At 39.4% G+C, this 18,478-nt stretch overlaps 2 protein-coding genes across 3 annotated transcripts; one reads left to right on the forward strand and one right to left on the reverse strand.

The window, feature by feature from the left end:
* Window positions 1-510: 510 nt before the first annotated feature.
* On the reverse strand, window positions 511-6,161 carry sowahca (sosondowah ankyrin repeat domain family Ca). Its single transcript, XM_005935745.2, has 4 exons — window positions 5,609-6,161; window positions 4,832-5,205; window positions 4,258-4,647; window positions 511-3,389 (listed from the first exon to the last, which is right to left on the reverse strand). Exons 1-4 carry the CDS (start codon window positions 5,952-5,954, stop codon window positions 2,931-2,933), a joined length of 1,569 nt encoding a protein of 522 aa, XP_005935807.1. The 5' UTR covers window positions 5,955-6,161; the 3' UTR covers window positions 511-2,930.
* A 1,435-nt stretch (window positions 6,162-7,596) lies between these two features.
* On the forward strand, window positions 7,597-17,700 carry sept10 (septin 10). 2 transcript variants are annotated; one of them, XM_005935743.2, is made up of 10 exons: window positions 7,597-7,778; window positions 8,702-8,816; window positions 9,343-9,538; window positions 9,656-9,842; window positions 13,170-13,331; window positions 13,627-13,723; window positions 14,875-15,043; window positions 15,130-15,262; window positions 15,628-15,806; window positions 16,585-17,700. In XM_005935743.2, the coding sequence occupies exons 1-10, from the start codon at window positions 7,749-7,751 to the stop codon at window positions 16,598-16,600; spliced, it is 1,284 nt and encodes a 427-aa protein (XP_005935805.1). In that variant the 5' UTR covers window positions 7,597-7,748; the 3' UTR covers window positions 16,601-17,700. The 2 variants fall into 2 exon arrangements, with proteins under 2 accessions (XP_005935805.1, XP_042082166.1); XM_042226232.1 differs by lacking the exon at window positions 7,597-7,778 and adding an exon at window positions 7,824-8,615.
* The last annotated feature ends 778 nt before the right edge of the window (window positions 17,701-18,478 follow it).

Here is an 18,478-nt window from a genome sequence, read left to right on the forward strand (position 1 = left end):
CTGGATTCACTGTCTTTTTTTATATCTGCCACAAGACAAACAGCACTCTGATGACAGTACACATTTGTTACTCACTTGATATCTATTTGGCACTGTTTGTGACTCATTAGGGTTTGTCTGAAAGCCATCATCACTGTGGTAACTGTGTGAGATAAAAATGGACTGGACTTGGATTGCTCCAACAGTGGAGGCCCCAGGCTAAAAAGTTGGCACAGTTTCCCTGAAAGGATGGCAGAGGAATTTGCATAATAGGCATTACTCCCTTCACTGTGCATGTAGGTCAGTTGCTGCAGTCAAAAAGGCTCTCTATCCTGTCCTGATCAGCAGTCATCTGGTAGATAGCCTGCCTAAGGCAAATCTGGATTCTACATAACCAGAAAAAAAGCACATCACTTCTGACCTCTATAAATCATTATTTGACTTCTAGACCAGGGAAACCCCAGAGATTACAGAATCATCAAAGGAGCTGGCTTAAGAGCATTCAGTTTTATATAAGAAACATATTGTGTGATACACTGTGACTGTTTACATGTAATCCAGCTTTTATATGGTTGGTTTGATCTGGGAAACACGAAGCAGAGAACAGACAGGGTGCCAGCAGGACATCAGAGCAACAAGAGGATTGGCAGATCTGTAGTAATCTGTTCAGGCTCAGGCACTGAGAAATGTATCGTATCCCCCACACACATATGAAAGCTTGTGGGCATTAAATTCCTCTGTACTCTATACTTTCTCTAACCAATGACAAAAATAGCATAGCAGGGAAACACAAAACTGATTGTCCTCTTAGGTTCTCTTAAGTATATTAAGATAAACACGATAAAATCTGATTTTCAAGTATTTGCAAAAATGGATTAAATAGAGTTTATATCCCAACAACAGCAGTGTTGACTTTAGGTCAGTCTGCATAACAAGAGGTGCAAAATAAGAACTGGATACTAATCTGTCTGGTGGGCCATGTGGACAGGAAGTTGTGGATATACTGTAAATGCCGGAGCAAAGCTGGGGTCGTCAGATCATCAATTATTCAGCACCAACAGGCAAGGACAATCAGCTGGTGTCAGCAGGAAGGGCGGATGAAGCGACTCGCTTCAATTGTATTTTTAATCTAGTCTGGTAACGTTAACATGAGTATTCACAGCTGCTCTTTACATTTTAAACCTTCTCATTATTACCGAGGCCGTTTCTTTATACAGTCATTGCATCAATGGGACGATACAGTGTAGTTGACAAACTTAAAAACTTTAGATTATGCAAATAAAACAAAACTTCTTTATTTCACATTTATGGATAAGACATTAATCCAAAAACAAAAGTGGCTCGTTAACAGTGATTTCACACCACACAATCACTTCACAGCATTTTACAATGAAAACACATTTTCTTTATAAAGACATAAGAATCAACAGTGTGCTGCATTTCCATTTCCTCTACTCATGCCGCTGAGAAAATGACATAAAATCTCTACATCAAAAGTGTCAAGACATAGAATGACACGAATCTCCGTGATAAAAGTACAAATGCTACAAATTAGTAACAGAACATTCATGAAATTTGGGAGGAAGAAAGGTTCACATATTTGGGAAACCACTTGAGAAATCGCTGCTAAACCTATGGCACATTCTGGCCAGAGTCCTTAGAGAAAACGGAGCTTGATGAATAGATGACAGTGTGCATGCAAAGTCAGACTAATATATGGGAACAATATTGACTTTGTCTCAGTTTCATATGATGTCGTGGTTTCCGGCGGATATCTATGACCGTGGTTGCCTGAACCTTTACCCTTATGAACCAATGAATCCTGTGTCACATTTTTGGAGTAAATATAGAAATGAAATGTCAGATAACAAAGCAAAACTCTGCAACTGACATTCAGAGAGCAATATCTAAATATCAGTGTCTGAACATTTGCATACACACCACACACAAAGCAATGTAGAAACAAGTGAATTAGCTTCAGAAAATTTGAGGTACGTTATCGGCAGTAGAAAAATGTATATAAAGTTGGTGACTGTGCTTCTACTAATCTGTGTTTTTGTATAACTAATTGGAAACAATTAAACAATTCTTAGCAACATCTCCCCATTAGTGAACCTAACTCTTTTTGGTTCCAACTTTAAATAAACAAAAATGAATGGAGAAATAACTTACCAAGCCCCTTTTGAATATCAGTTAACTTTGCATTTAAACAGGTAAAAATCTGATCCCCTTTTGATGTTATGCCTAGAATTTTAAAAAATAGATATGATCTGGGACCCAAATGGATTTTTCTACTACCAATTTTTAAAAAGTGACAAGTGCAAACATGATGACTGTACACTGTTGCTAGTTATAAAAAAAAAAAATCTGCGATTTCAACTGTCTGAATATTAAAATCTGCCACTTTAAAAAATAAAATATTTGTTCACATTACAGGAATGTACTAAAAAAACCGTCAGCACCATCTAATTTCAGACTAATAGTGTGTGTAAATATATATTACTCTGCAAACAGAAATGCGGTGAGGAAACAAACCAAAGTGCTTCAAAGTGAAAACTTTCTACAATACTGCTTGTTGCTTTTGCATTTTTATGAACATAACTGTACTGTAACATATTTAAACTATGTTTGTGATGTTAGTTGTCCAAATTAAATAAAGGGGGGAAAAAAAAGTCAAAACAAAAATCAAGTTTGAAAGAATTCACAGTCTAGCCAAGGCAAATAAACTGTCACGTGACTGTACCCTTCCCTCAGTGACAAACAATAACTGCAACAGGAACAAAAATAAACTAGAATTTTAGAAAATTTTGTAAAATGTGTTAGTTTCTGCACTGTTATATTTTGTCACTAAAATATCTGACCTGTCAGATAATAAAAGATACCTATGCTACAAATAAAAACACCTGGGAGTGGTGTACAGCTCTGTGTCGCTGGCTTAGAGTGGTGTCGATTTATCCAAACAGGTTGGACAGCGGTCTCGTTCGAAGAGGACTGCTGTGTAGCTCCTCTCCTCTTCCCACCTCTCCTGTGTCCCTGAAGGAGGCGCTGTGGATGATCTGGGCTCTGTGGCGTCCTCTGTGCAGCCGGGCATTCAGTCGGCTCAAAGACGTCTTCCTCTGCATCCCCCCTTTACTCTTCCCGTTACCCGTTCCATCTTCTGATGCCTCTGTTGGTGAATTCAGCAGCCGGAGCGGATTCAGATTCCCTTGGAGGACTTTGGCAAATCTCCAGCCCCGACCTCTGCCGCTGCCGTTGTTCTCACTGTCTGACTCAGGTCCCGGTGAGGTGACCACTCCTTCTTCCAGCAGGTCAGCAGCTAGCGGTGGGGACAAGTACTGCATTGGTCTCCTCCCGCTGTAATCTCGAGCTTCAGGGTCTGCATCCCAGTCTGACAGCAGGACACGAACCACCTGTCAACGCAAACACACCGCATGCAAACATGAGAGGTCTCGTTTTCATGGATATTAGAAGGCGACCATGTAGCTGCATTTCTTTCCCTCTCTCTCCCCACTTTCATGTCTGTCTACACCGTCTCTATCCAATAAAGGCTAAAATGCCAAAATAATAATAATACTAATTATTAAAAAAATGAATAACTAGACATTTGAAACTTGTCCACAACTGGGTGTTGCAACAGGGCAATAATCCCAAACACAAATAAAAACTAGAAGGTGTCTGTGAAGGTTCTCAGTCATCCAGGTCATCGTAGTCTAAGGAGCTTGGAAAGGAAAGCGTCTGGACTTCTTTACATTGCTTGAACGTAAAGAAGTCCAGACGCTTTCCTTTCCAGAAAAAAAAAAAAACTAGAAGGGATAGAGAAAGCTAACATTAAGCTTCTGGTAAGAGCACTGATCTGTAATAGGTTCTAAATGAATCAACTCTGCACAGGAGAGTGGTCAAATATCCATATTGTTACTAAAACATGTGGTTGAGGTGCAACTTGCTAAGGAATATTGAACCAAATAACAGTGCACGTTTGAACCCCTATGTATACTTTTGGCGCTATGTGGATTGCAGACTATCTAAAATAAGCTCAAACTTCTTGTCATTAACAATATATGCTGTACAATCATTCCATCCTGGAAAAAAAGCTTCAAAGAAATCCTTAAAAATCCCAAATTACCACCTAGGATGAGTGTGTTTAAACTTGTGTTTACAACCATAGTTCAGTTAACTTGTTTTGAGCTAATGTTTCTAGCCTGGGCAGATAAAGTGTAGGTAATTATGTACTGCTTCACTGAGCAGGTGTAACACATGATACTACTCCCTGCAACCCACCTGGGTGTGTCCATGCATGGCGGCCAGGTGCAGCGGTGTGTAACCAGCACTTGATCTCACATTCACATTCACAGGTATAGTGTTCTCTTTGGCAAAGGTGAGCAGCTGAGACAGCAGCTCAGCTTTGCCCTGCTTAGCTGCCCAGTGGAGGCAGGTAAAACCAGTCACAAAGTCTCTCTTGGTCACCAGGCTGGGTTCGACAGCAAGCAGGGGCTGAAGGCTGTCCCACAGGCCGTCTGAGGCGCACAGCATCCACTCGTGCTCTAGAGGGTCCAGGGTTACTGAGGCGCAGTCCTCGTCAGCGGCTGAGGAGAGGAGGGACGCCGAGTCGCCTTCGCTCTTAACCGAGTCCCGGAGGCGTGACCCACGGTTGATCAGAGATCTCCGCACCTGACAGAACATACAATAGCCGTGGCTTTTGTTAAGATTTTTGTGTCACAGCACAAAATGTAGTCATTTAGAAATTCCCAGCAAACTGTTACTTTCCACAGAAAGCTGCCATTCAAAGAAAGAAAAAAAGAAAAAGGGCAAAAGCAACAAATACTTAATGATAATAAAAAGCACTGTGTCCTACCTGAGGAGAACTACTCATCATCAGCTCTATGAAGTTCCTGCGACTTCCTTTGGGTGTTTGGATATCTCCTATATGGTCCAGTCCCTCCAGAGCACTGTCTTCAGACAGGCAGCTGGTCAGCATGGCACGCTGTGACCCTCTAGACACCCTGCGTGCCCCTCTTGTCTGCTGGTTATGAGATCCTCCGGGTTGGGCCTGGTCGAGATCTGGCATCCCAAGAACTGGAGCTGACTCTCGTCTCCTTCTGTCTCTTAGCTTCACTTCACCTCCTCCACCAGGGGTAGGAACTCCTGTGCTGGTCTTGCTCTGGGATGGGGTTGCAGGTTTCTTATTGCCATTTGTCTGTTTGTCATTGTCCAGTGGAAAGTGGACCCCTGTAAGACCATTAGTTTTTTTGTGTTCATTCAACTTCATGCAGACTTTTGATCACATGCTGCAGAATTTAACAGGCTGTTGTTGTTATTTTTCCTCACTGGTGTCATTAGTATCCTGAACCTTAGGGATTTTGTGGTTTTGGCAGGAAATGATTCCAAATTAAATTGAATCAAACACTATTTTGTACGGTGAAAAAAAAAGCAGTATGCGTATATTGGCCTGTAAAAACAACAAAATAATTGCCAAACCTTTTATTTATTCGTGCTGTATTACAAATAAACAAGTAGACAGTACATAAACAAAAATATAGATAAAACAGCCTACGTTACACGTAAGAAAGCAATTCATGGATAAAACACGTGCGTAAAAATCACGCAAACACAATGGATCCGTCGTCCTCACCTGTTTGGTCGCCCTTATCATGATTGCCGTTGACACAGTTGTTGTCCAGCGTCTCTTGGATGTTGCCATTGCACTCCGCACCATCGTGGCCATCTACGTCTGTACGCATCACCGACGCCCCGCTGCCTTCACTGTTCAAACACACAAATTTCACGCCGTTTTCCACCTTCACGAAACCCACGCTGTCAACGATGCTTTTCAGCACTTCGCGATCCACCCCTTCCTTCGACTGTTCATTCAGCGATAGGAAATGATCGATCAGCTCCATCTGTTGGACCCTCCCTCCTCTCTCCGACAGGAACTCCTGCACGGCTTGCACTGTGCAGCGGGACGCCATCATCATCATCGTCCTCGTCCTGAACGACTCAGACAGAGCGCAAAGATCACTGGGTTATTTGCGCACGAAGGTTTAAAAATGAGCCCATTAACGCGCTCATTCGCTTAAGGAGAGGATGACAGCATCTTCTTCTCTGGCCTCCTCCTCTCCTCCATGGGAAGACCAGTGTTTAGCTCTTTCAGACAGGGGGCGCTCACATCGTCTCACAGGCAAGGGGCAAGAATCATGTTGCGTTCCAGTGCTCATCGGAAACGCGGGCTTCCCAGACGACTAGTTATTTAAAAGTGACCATAAATACTGCGTATACATAATATATAATAAAATATACATTTTTTCCCCCGGTCAACACACTCACAGTATTAATAATAATTGCACTGCACAATTTGAACTTTTCAAAATAATATCCAAGGTTCATCCAGATTGCATTATGTTCATCCTATTTACGGCTATCTTTCATGCCCAGCTGGAGTTTCTTTTTGCATGCAGTGAGGAAACCGGACTCAATCTCCTTGTATTTTTACAAAAACTTGGCCAGATTAAGAGGATTCTGATCCTAAAACATTTACCTCACCTCACAAAGAAAAGTAATCCACCGCAGAACTTGATCTTTCGGTCCTTATTAAAATTTTACAAAACAACAAAAACAGGAGGTTATTTGAGTAAACAAATACACCTTAACAGTCAAGAAGTAAATTCAAGTGGAAGAGCACAAATTATTGACCTAAAAGGTGCAAATTGAACCTTAAGCTTATTAAACCTGTACTTATTTGTTATATTAAGATTTCAACCAAAATACAAAAAAGATGATACAATATGAAGAATCGAAACAGAACCAGGACAAAAATAAATGTTTCTTTTAAACAATGGAAATCATTCTGTTCCACATTTTTATATTTGTTTACGATCTGATTTTTAGACTGTTTTTAAAATGACATAGTGAACAGAACAATCTTAATTCCTCATTACAGTTACTCACATTTACCCATATAACAGATACACCTTGTATTTGTTTTTAAATTGTCCTGGCCCTGTTCTTAGTTAACATGCTTTCCCTCTAATTTAAAACCTCCAAATACAGTTTAGAAGGAGATTTTTTTTGTGCTTTGTACAATATCAGTGGAGTCCGGAGCTCAATGAAACAGTAGAATTTTAAGGCATGCAATTTAATGGATATTCTAATGCCTTGATCATAATAATCTGATAATCTTTAATCTATTTATAATTGCTTTAGCTTTCTTCTGTAGCATATAAACCGGATTAGTTAGTTGGTCTTACATGCATTTCCCCATAGCTATACACAGCAGATCCTATATGGAACAGTTTTAAATTAATATGATATATATAATGATTTTTCATTTCATTATTTTATTATAATAATCAAACCTCAAAAAAATCTGATTTCATACATTTTAATGTTTTGTCGGTGCAAACAGTCCCCAAAGTAAGCACTGGGAAAATTAAATTGCGCTGTACCATTATTAGAAAAGGGGGGCGATTTTATTACTGCATTATGTTTTTCTTGCTTTTCAGCGCTATCTTATCTTTTATTTTTGTAAATTACATGCTGTAGAACATTTAAATATTGGAGCCTCCGCAAAATTTGCCATAACTTGCATGACTGTCGATATAAAGAAAATTTAGAAATCGTCCCATTACTACATTGTTTTTAATGGTGTCGTCTGTCCAGTTGTCGACAGCAGTAGGGCGGTATTGAGCGAGATTCTTTGAGAAAGAAGTCGATCCTTTTCTAATTTTAATTTTTTTAAAGTTATTTCTGAATCTGTTTACGACCTATCTTAAGTTATGGCTTCTTCGGATGTTGCGCGGCAGCCGGTTAGTATTTTTATTTTTTTTTTACTCTGTGTTGTCGACAATAAACTTCTTTCTAGACAGTTGAGCAGGGAGTGTCCGAGGCTATCGTTAAGTTAGCTCCTAGCCTGAAAACTTTCAGTTATTACACTTATGGAAAACATTTATGTTTAAACAGGGCAAAGTTTAAAACTCGACAACATATGTATGATGTGCTATCAACACAAGCACTGAACCTTTTTTTAAAAAAGATCCCCGGTTATGCCTTTCACTACGGTAAACGGCTGAGAGGGCGCTAGCTGGCTAAGGCGACACTAGCAGTGCTACATTAGTTTCATAGAATCGTTAACGTTAACTCCGTGATAAGCTTTTGAAAATATGTGTGCAATTCGTGCCTGCCGCAAGATGTATTTGTACGTTGCGGGAGCTTTGTGACACAAATATCATTGATTATTACCCCTCACAAATCTGAATGAAAGTTGGCGTTTCGACCTCCAGCAATGACAAGGATTCAGAAATAAAGCACAGCACCGCCCACAGAGTTATTAAAGGTTCTTAGTCATAGCATATCTAAATCAGTGCTGCTGACCACCTACACTCGGGATGTTTCATTAATTTAGACTGGAGAAGGTCTGACAAAGTGGACGACGGTGATATTTAAAGTTATCTCAGGCTTTTGGAAGTTAGGTGGATTTATCTTATTGTCCTATTTAACGTCTTCTAACCGCTTTTGTGCCACTTTGGTCCACACACAGGCTTTAAAAACCAGATTTATTTAATCAGGCAAAGAATAAAGACAAAAATACGTAAACATCTTGGCTGGACTAGACTACTCGGTGCATTATGTGATTCTGTTTGTTTGTAAGTGCAATATTTTGTGAAATAAGAGAGGAAAAAAAGCATCATAATGTTACAACCCAGCTTTTCCTGTCAAATTTATTCCACAGGATAAAGGAGTCCGGTCCTTGTCTCTTGCTGGCCATGTGGGCTTTGACAGCCTTCCTGACCAGCTTGTCAACAAGTCCATCTGCCAGGGCTTCTGCTTTAATATTCTCTGCATCGGTACTGTGTCGCTCACACATAGATACATAGATGAAACTCTGCATACATTATGCAGAGTTTCTTTTTGCTGTTGATGATGAGCTAATTTAAAAAAATTTTTTTTTTGGTATTTAGGAAAAAATTAAGACATTTTTATTATTATTTGTCATGTCATTTAGACAGGAGTAGTGGACATTTTTGTTGAACAAATTGACAGGAATAACAGAACATAGACTCTCTCAGAAAGTTTTATTGCCTTTATAAAACGTAGGTAGGTTGTCTGTCATTAAATAGTAATAGAAATGCATTGCTAAATTTTATTTTGCATACAAACATTCAGTTAATGATCTCAGTTTGCAGCTCTTAGTCATGCATTCCTGATGTTAAAGCTCCTGCACACTTAGCTAGAATTTATTGTGACCACAGTTGCATTGCTAGATAAATCTGACTTTCTGGCAGTTATAGTTACAATAAAATTGTGCTGAAAATTTTCTGTTTCAAGTTTAGTTACTAAAGATTGCATCATATGTCTCTTTTGTGCCCCTAGGTGAGACGGGTATAGGCAAGTCTACACTGATGGACACGCTATTTAATACCAACTTTGAGAACTTTGAGTCATCCCACTTTGAACCTCAGGTGAAGCTCCGGGCTCAAACATATGACCTGCAGGAGAGCAACGTCAGACTACGTCTCACTGTGGTCAACACAGTTGGCTTTGGAGACCAGATGAATAAACAAGAGAGGTACGAGGAAGAGCTGAGTAGGTTATTAATGTTGGAGGATTGCGACTGCCGTGAAGTGATTTTACTGTCGTTGTGAACTTGCCAGTTACTGATGATCACTTTATGTATGTCTTTTAGCTACCAGCCTGTGGTGGACTACATTGACAGGCAATTTGAGAGTTATCTCCAGGAGGAGCTAAAAATCAAGCGTTCTCTTCACAACTACCATGACTCACGAGTCCATGCCTGCCTTTACTTCATTTCCCCCTCAGGCCATTCACTCAAATCCCTTGATCTGGTCACCATGAAGAAATTAGACAGCAAGGTAGGAGAAAGGACCACAGTGTCAGAGGGTATAATAAATGTGTTGTATTTCTCAGTGTCACTGTAATGTAATACTTAAGAAAATCTGTCAGTTTTAAAGTTGTTTTCTTTATGTTTGAAGTAGAAAAAGTAGCAAGTCAAGTTGTTTCACGCATTTTGTGTAATTGATGGCGAAACTTACCTGTGTCTGTGGTTGCAGTGCTACTAAGTAGCATAGTTAATAGCAGGCTTAAGTTTTAAAAAAAAAAATCTAGCCCAGCAACATTTCAGTCAGGCGGCTCACATTTGAAATGTATTATTGCAGCACAAGAATATAATTGGCGTTGGCATCTAGATATGTTACACTTGTTCATTGGGGAATGATGATGTACTCCAAAGGTTAAAACGTAATTAAAAGGGCATGTTTGGTATTTGATCTGAGGAGAGTCAGGTGTGTTGATGTGTATGTCACAACATACCTTCAAACCTAGTTTGTGCTCACAATTGTTACTTTTGCAAACAGCAGCATTCACCAAAACTGACGTCACAACTATTGGCATGCGCCATGCTGTGGTGTAGTTTGGGCTTGTCGTTTCCCTTTTCGATTCCCTTTTCGACCTGACACACAAATCTATGATCATGTTGGTTTTTAACTACCATTTAAGTAAATATCAGAACAGAAGCTAAGATTCCCGGAATATACAGATGGTTTGAAGAGATTATATGTTTTGGAGGAAAAAACCAAACCAACTTTTCATGTCTTCTTGTTTTGACTTTTCTACTCTTATGCCAGCACTAATGCCAAGATTTTTTTTAAAATGGTAAATGGCCTGTATTTGTATAGCGCTTTACTTAGTCCCCAAGGACCCCACAGCGCTTCACACTACATTTAGTCATCCACCCATTCACACACTGGTGATGGCAAGCTACATTGTAGCCACAACCTTCCGATTACAAGACGAACTGCCAACTCTTGAGCCATGATCGCCCCGTGCTGAATTCAGGAGAAAACCTGTCATTCAGGAGAAGTCTGAACTGAGCTGGTTTGCTCCAGGTGCCAATATAAACAATGATGGGGCTGTGGTGACGTTGCATTTGGTGTGTGTTGACCATAAACCAGGCTTAAGTTGTCTACCTGACCTGGACCACTGCCCTCGGTCCACAACAGGCCAGTGATTACCAATGAGGAAAGGGGCAATAATACAGTAGACATTCTGTAAGGCACCATTTCATTACAGTTAAAAGGGTAAGACAATGACAAGAATTGTTGTGTGGAGATGAGTAGTAAAAAATAGAATATGATGTAGACCATATACTAAAAGCATTGTAATCTCCGCATTTAGTTTGGAGCTAAAGATGACGAATTGAACATTATAAAAGATGCTCTGAAAAATCAGGCCAATGCTGAAGTGCCGTAAACGTTTTATGGCCGCCAGTGGATAATAACTGTGGTTCCAAAAAAGAATTTATAAAAGGTTATCTGAAAACCACCCTCAACTTCCTTTCTTTGTGACCTCAGTAAAACACCTTATTGTTATTTTTAGGTAATCCTGAATAATAAAAACAAAAGTTAAAAATCTGGTCAAGAGAATTATGGAGGATATGTTCAGTTTCAGATCCTCCTCTTGTTACACGCAGTTTCAAAAGACCAAGGAGGTGATGGCAAACGCTGTTCAGCTTAGAACAGGATTTCACAAACCACTGGCTGATGTCACTGTGGTTACATCCATCTTTTGTACTGTCTGTGGATGAAGACAGTACAAAAGGCTTAACTTTGATAGCTTTGTCTTCAGTGAACTACAGGGATAACAGGAGATTAATGATGCGTTCATGATGCATTTGCAGGAGATAAATTTCAAACTTGGAAGCGACAACTGCAAAAGGTGCCTTCTTTTAGTGCTTCTTTAGTAGGAATACACTGTGAAAACATTTAACATGAAGACAGATTATATGTGGTTGTGTGTGGGAGAGATGGTGGGAGTTTCTGTATAAGTTGCTACTGAGGTTGTTTTTATGTCTGACTGCTGGGAGAGGTTCACTGTCCAACTAACTGAACCCCCTTCTATCCATTCCTCTTGAAATGGTTAGAGAGTTTCCCATGCTCCCTGTGTGTAGCAACTTTGTGCTTTTTGTGTGTTTGTGTGGTTTCGCTGCTCTGGAGTGTTGGTAACCCTGGATTTGCGTGTGAAAGGGATAGAAGCAGCACTGGAATGCTGTAATCACCTCACGCACACACACTCGAGTTGTCCTTCTGTGTCAGTGTACAGAACCACACAGAAAGAGCCAATTGTTCAATCTGCAGCAGTGACAGACAGACAGTCACTCACTCAGACAGCTGTTGGATCAGATCTCTTAAGACTTCTCTGCTGGGGTCAGTGTGTGTGTATTCTGTATGTGTGTATGGGTGTGTGTGGTCTGGCCCCAGAAGCTCGCCCAATGACAACAAGTCATTCCAGGTCCCAGTTTGGTTTGACAACGTGACAGACAGACAGGAATGTGGGACAGCGTGGTGAACTGCTGGGCCAGAAATGACATTCAGAAAACATGGTTTTTATAACACTTAGCAAAAAATAGTTGTAGGAGAAAGAATTTCTGATAAAGAGAGAGACAACAAATACAGTTCCCGTTCTTGTTGAGTGATACTGTTACCAGTCTGATGACAGGATGTATTTAATGTGTCTACATGTACTTTCACGGTATGCTGTGCTGTGAAAACAACTTGTTTTAGCTCAATTAGTGGATGCCTGTGATATCAGGAGTTGCTCTTTTTATTGAAGATAACTTTGTGAATTTAGTGTTTTGAATTTTATATATTGTCTACATGCAGCTTAAAGACAACAGTAGTTGCTGTCATGGTATTTAGTTCTTATTGAGAATAAAAGTCTCTAAAATAATGTGATAGCTGTGATGAAAATACATTTATTTGTTTCTATTTTATATTTTTCAGTATTTATCTGTATATAAATGTCCTTTAGCATACTGAGGGGAAATGCAGTGGTTTGCATGTCTTAGTTCTCAGTGTCATTGAACCATATCAAGCTACTGATATCAGTGCGGCCTTGCATTCTTTAGTGGATTTATAATTTTGTGCATTTGAGGCATTGGATGTTAATGGAGATGAAGGTCTGACTATGAAAATGGAAGCTAAAGTGTGACTCCATCATAACAAAGACATGGTGAAAATATGTGTGATGGTAAACTGGATTATCAGATTATCATTTTGTTTTTAATTATTATTATTATTTTATTTCACAGATGGCATGAAAAGTTATTTTCTGTAGCTGGCATGTATTTGTAAAAAAATACTGTCACTATGCTTATCATGAACATTTATCACATCTGTCTGTAGGTGAATATCATTCCAGTGATTGCCAAGGCCGACACCATCAGCAAGAGTGAACTGCACAAGTTCAAGATCAAGATCATGAGTGAGCTGGTCAGCAATGGTGTCCAGATATACCAGTTCCCACTGGATGATGAGACAGTGGCCAAAGTCAACACTACAATGAATGTAAGGAAACACACACACACACACACAGACTTTTCTCAGATACAGGTTTAGGTGAATGTTTTTACTGGCAGAAATGTTCGAAACATATAATTCAAATTTCAGACACACACCGTGTGTGTTTTGTTTTGTCAAAGGAAACATTTCTGAGGTGTAAAAGGAATCTGTGATTTTAAGTGAGAATATTAGTGTAGGCGTTTGATCTACAACAGCTTTAGTTAAAGTATTTTTCCAAGCTGTGTCTTTTGCTTCAGATGCATGAATCCGTCTTGTATATGATTTTTTTTTTTTCTTTAAGGGTCATTTGCCATTTGCTGTAGTAGGCAGCACAGAGGAAGTTGCTGTTGGAAACAAGATGGTGAAAGCTCGCCAGTATCCATGGGGTGTAGTGCAAGGTAGGATGAATTACTCTGTTTATGGATTTCTTTCAAGCTTTGGTAGTTCACCTTAACATTTTCCTTTACTGTGGTTTTCACTGGCTACACTTTGTGTCATGCTTGAAACTAGTGCTGGGCGATATGGAAAAAATATTTATCACAAATCAATTATTTTATATCACGATAATGATATATATCACGATATACGACAATTTTACCTTGTTTCCAGTTATTCTCTGGAAAGTTTGACAAATTTCATTGCTCACTTTTCTCCAATTTTAATTTGAAAAGACATTTAACAGAACTGTTACAAATAAGAAACAAACATTTTAGTGCGGCAATATCAATGTATCAAATGAAAACAGCGGCTACTGTGATTTGTTTATGGCCCTGGGACGTTTTCTCATTGTGCGAAAGACTGCTGTATCTTCAGCTGGCTATAGTTCTTCTTTTTCCAGCTTGCTCCCATTGTTCCACAACTTGGTTTAGCTCGGGTTTTCTGGGTTCTTGAGTATTCTTTTTCTTGGACCTTCTGTAGGTGATAGAAGAGATTTGTTGTGTTGCCATCAGGCGCGGGAATAGTTTTATGGCATAGCTTGCAAATGGGCGTCTTTCGCTCTGTCGGTGCTGTTGAACCCGAAATGTAACCAAATCACAGACGTACCCCCTCTTTTCGGTAAAAGTGCTTCTTCTTGGGGTGCTGTGTAGCTGTCTCTGCCTGTTGCATGTCCGGGCATGAAACTGCAACCTGTTGCGCGTCCATCGTTTTGAGTTGCCATAAAGCATCTCGCAAATCCGGGTGCACATAAAGCAGCACCATGTCGCAAAACCACAAGACGGAGTTTCTTTACGAAAAATATAAATTTTTTTTTTATACTTTATTTTCTTGTGCATAAAGTTAGAGTATGTATAGTGACAAGACAACACTAATATATTTGCAACAGACTATTTAATGATAAATTTTATGTAATAATTTATACAATTATGTTAGGAACGATAGAAACTATAGAAGACAAATGGCACGATAGACACTTTTCTATCGTCCAGGCGATATATATCGTCATATCGCCCAGCACTACTTGAAACTATTTTTTTTTTTTAACTTGAAGCTTAGAATGTATTTTATTATGAAGAATAACCCTTTGATTTCTTTGATGTGTGTGTGTCAGTGGAAAATGAGAATCACTGCGACTTTGTTAAGCTGAGGGAGATGCTCATATGCGTAAATATGGAAGACCTGAGAGAGCAGACCCACACTCGGCATTACGAGCTCTACAGACGCTGCAAGCTTGAAGAGCTTGGTTTCAAAGACACAGACTCAGAGTGCAAACCTGTCAGGTATGACGTCACAAACCCATGCATACATCCACAAAATGAGAAATTGCACGGGCATATGACTTACAGCTGAGTTATGTGTGTTGCAGTTTGCAGCAGACGTATGAGGCAAAGCGTCAGGAGTTTCTGGTGGAGCTGCAGAAGAGGGAGGATGAAATGAGGCAGATGTTTGTGCAGAGGGTAAAGGACAAGGAAGCGGAACTAAAGGAGGCTGAAAGAGAGGTATACAGTGCATACATGCAAACTGATGTCCTCACAACACACCTTAAGCAATGTGCTTTTTGCCCCGAGTTTCCTATTCTTTATATTTAATAGACAAATAAAATCTCTCATCAGCTGAAGAGATTAAAGTAAAAATGAGTTTCCTATTGGGAAAAATAAAGTTAGCTTTTCCATTTTTCCCCATTAAAGAAGTCATTTATTTATATTCCGCTTTCAGTTTTATGCTCTATTATAAAAAAAAAATTCACTGATGTTTTGTTTTCACCCAATCAGTCTACCTTTCTACACTTTTACATTTAATTTGTTCCACGTGTGAAAGTAACTATTATGTAATGAACATGTGTTGTCACATCTCATTCTTTCAGCTCCAGAGTCGTTTTGAGCAGCTCAAGCGCCTCCATGCAGAAGAGAAAGCTGCTTTGGAGGAGAAGAAGCGGCTTCTTGATGACGACCTAAGCTCCTTCGGCAAGAGAAAAGCTGCTGCCCAACTCCTGCAGGCCCAGAGCCTCACTGCCAATGGCAAGAAGGACAAAGACCGGAAGAAGTAAGAGAATTCTGCAAATACCAGTGCCTGTGCTTTTATGGAATACTGGGGGGCGAGTCATACTGGACATCTGAGTAATGTGTTAGGAATAAATAGATTCCACATTGTTTTTTGGAAATGAAAATTATCAACATACAGAGGGCTGAATTCATCAAACCAAAGAAAAAATGATGGCTTAAAATTACAGTTGATTTTTGTGAAGTTATCAAAAAACTCATGACTCCTCGAGTGATGCCACTGACCAGCCAATCGTGGCATGCAGTCTGTAGATGTCATATTTTTAATACCTGCTCAGATTGCTTGGAACCTCGGCTGGTCAGGTACTATTTTAGTATCTGGTACCAGGTACTATGACCTAATGGAAAACCCTGAAAAATCGATCTGAGTAGGTAATAATGGAAAAGGAGCTATTGTTGCCTCTTAGTGCTCCTGTTGTTAATTTCATAAACACCTCTGCTCCTTAACTGGCCAGATCAATACCCCAGAAGTTTACCTGGCGTGATGCTATACTTTGATTAAAAAGTGTTCCTTTATACATATATAATCATAATATCATATTGTGAGTAAGCACCCCTGCACAGGTCATTAATTACTTGTTCTCTAAGAGACAGTGCAGATGAAGACATACTCATTGAACTCAAGGGTATCAAATCTGATAACTAATGAGGATGTTTAAGATCTGTGCACATGTAAGATGTTTAAGTTATTGTCACTGATTAACTGCAAACGGGAAATTCTGTAAGTTGCTCATATGTCTCTCTCTTGTTCTTTTTTTCAGTTCTGGTTTCATGTGAAGATTCTCAGTTGTGACCAGCAAAACCGGTGACATTATACCCCACACCCTTTCCACACCCCTGTGGCCAGTTGTAACACTAAAGAAACCGCCCACATAAATCAGTTCAACAAAGTCCAAAATGGGTTTTAAAATGAATCATGTATTTAATTTTTTATCTTTCTAGCAGTGAAGTGGTTCCTGTGAGGTACAATTCACTTTCAGCTTGTCAGCACCATATGTAATAATCCATCACCATTTTTACAGGTTTGTCTAGTGTTTCTGTCATTAAGAGTTGTCAGAAGTGTCACAGGATATTATATTTCCCTGTTTCTTTCTAGTTTTTTATATTCTCTTTGTTTGGTACACCACCTTGATGATCTAAATCTTCAATCTGAACATACTAGCATTAACTAAAAAAAACCCCCCAAAAACACTGTTAGGAACCTCACACGTTCTCTTGCGGTTGTTCCAAAGGGAACACATTGGTTCAGAGTGTTTCACTTCTCTGCCGAGGTTTACAGTTAAACGGTTTTCTGAGGAGGGTAAAACAGAGGCTTGGTTTGGGATTAGGTACATGTTACTGTGTATTTTTATACATATATTTTTTGTTTTACTTGCTCTCTTATTTTCATTTTTATTTTATTTTTTTTTATATATTGACACAAACCGTTGACGCTTGCAGTCCTGTCTGTATGAGAAGAGCTGACTCACGGGGAAAAAATGCATCACACCGAGTCGCTGTTTGAGGGAGAATTGTATTTCTCTGAAGACTGTATTCTACATATTTCTGTTCATCGCTTTTCGGACTTTTTAACTGTGTGAAACCCTTTCTCAGCAATACTCCAGCATAAACCGCTGCTGGTTTCAATGATTTAAAAAAAACAAAAACAAAAAAACAACTTACTGTATTTACACTAGTTAAAGGTAATAGTGCCTTATCTGTATTAAACCTAAAAACTACGTTATCCAGTTTGTGATCACATCCAGGGAAACACATCGATGCCTACTGGATAAATGCTTGCCTGAGACACATTTGTACTACACTTATATTTAAGGAATAAACAGTATTATATGGGAGCTTTTCTTCTTTCTAAATAAATCTTTGTATTTTTATGATGATGGATTGTGTTTGTCTACTTCATTAAAGGCTGGGATGTTTATAGGCAACACATCTACTGGTACCATCTACTGGTACAGCGTGAGGTTCAGACTGTGATGTAATGAATGAGGACTGATTTAACCGTACCCACAGTCTGTTTGCACTGGCTTCAAAGATTTGACAGTGGAAGAGCTACAAGCTGAAATGTTATGTCCATGTGTAATGGCATCATTGCAGTCCTGCCAAGGAATTCCCCCAGGATATCTAATTGTGGAGATTATTACACTATTAAATGTACTGTTGGTCTGACATTATACACTGTATTTGGGGGAAAGCATTTCTTTAGCGAGGCCTGTTTTTGCCTCACTAAAGTTTTATTGTTGGTTGCTGATACCACATCTAATCACTGGAATAACACTTTTAAGGCATTTGAACGTTTTCTTTTATACTAAAATAAAAGAAAATGCCTCCATCTGTGTGGTTCAGTTAGAAGAAATGTTAATGTCTACATTTCGTTTTCCTTTTCTCAGAAGATAAGTGGAAGAAGCTTTGCTTTAGAGTAAGATTTAGTAGGTAACAGCAGCTTAACATCTCCCCTACCCACCACTTGCTATATCTGAACACAAACACACACACACACAAAGGGAGTGCCCTATATTGCCTGATAAAGGACTTGTTCCCTGCAGTGTCTTACCCTACAGCACTCTTTCCCTTAGTGCGACTCTGGAGCTGGCACACAGACAGGTGGAAAGACAGCTCTGGCGTATAGCAGAGGAATGCTGATCGATTCCTTGCAGG

This window comes from Haplochromis burtoni, unplaced genomic scaffold (assembly GCF_018398535.1).
Source record: "Haplochromis burtoni strain Fernald_Lab_line unplaced genomic scaffold, NCSU_Asbu1 Contig_202, whole genome shotgun sequence".
Taxonomy (NCBI): Eukaryota; Metazoa; Chordata; class Actinopteri; order Cichliformes; family Cichlidae; genus Haplochromis; species Haplochromis burtoni.

Bases quoted from the DNA above. Each gene is read 5' to 3' on its own strand.
- sowahca (XM_005935745.2), bottom strand. From the start codon at position 5,954: ATGATGATGATGGCGTCCCGCTGCACAGTGCAAGCCGTGCAGGAGTTC. The intron at 5,206-5,608 runs GTGAGGACGACG...ATGGTCTTACAG, and splicing joins TGATAAGGGCGACCAAACAG to GGGTCCACTTTCCACTGGAC. The intron at 3,390-4,257 runs GTGGGTTGCAGG...TTGCGTTGACAG, and splicing joins CCATGCATGGACACACCCAG to GTGGTTCGTGTCCTGCTGTC.
- sept10 (XM_005935743.2), top strand. From the start codon at position 7,749: ATGGCTTCTTCGGATGTTGCGCGGCAGCCG. The intron at 13,332-13,626 runs GTAAGGAAACAC...TTTTTCTTTAAG, and splicing joins AAGTCAACACTACAATGAAT to GGTCATTTGCCATTTGCTGT. The intron at 15,044-15,129 runs GTATGACGTCAC...TGTGTGTTGCAG, and splicing joins TCAGAGTGCAAACCTGTCAG to TTTGCAGCAGACGTATGAGG.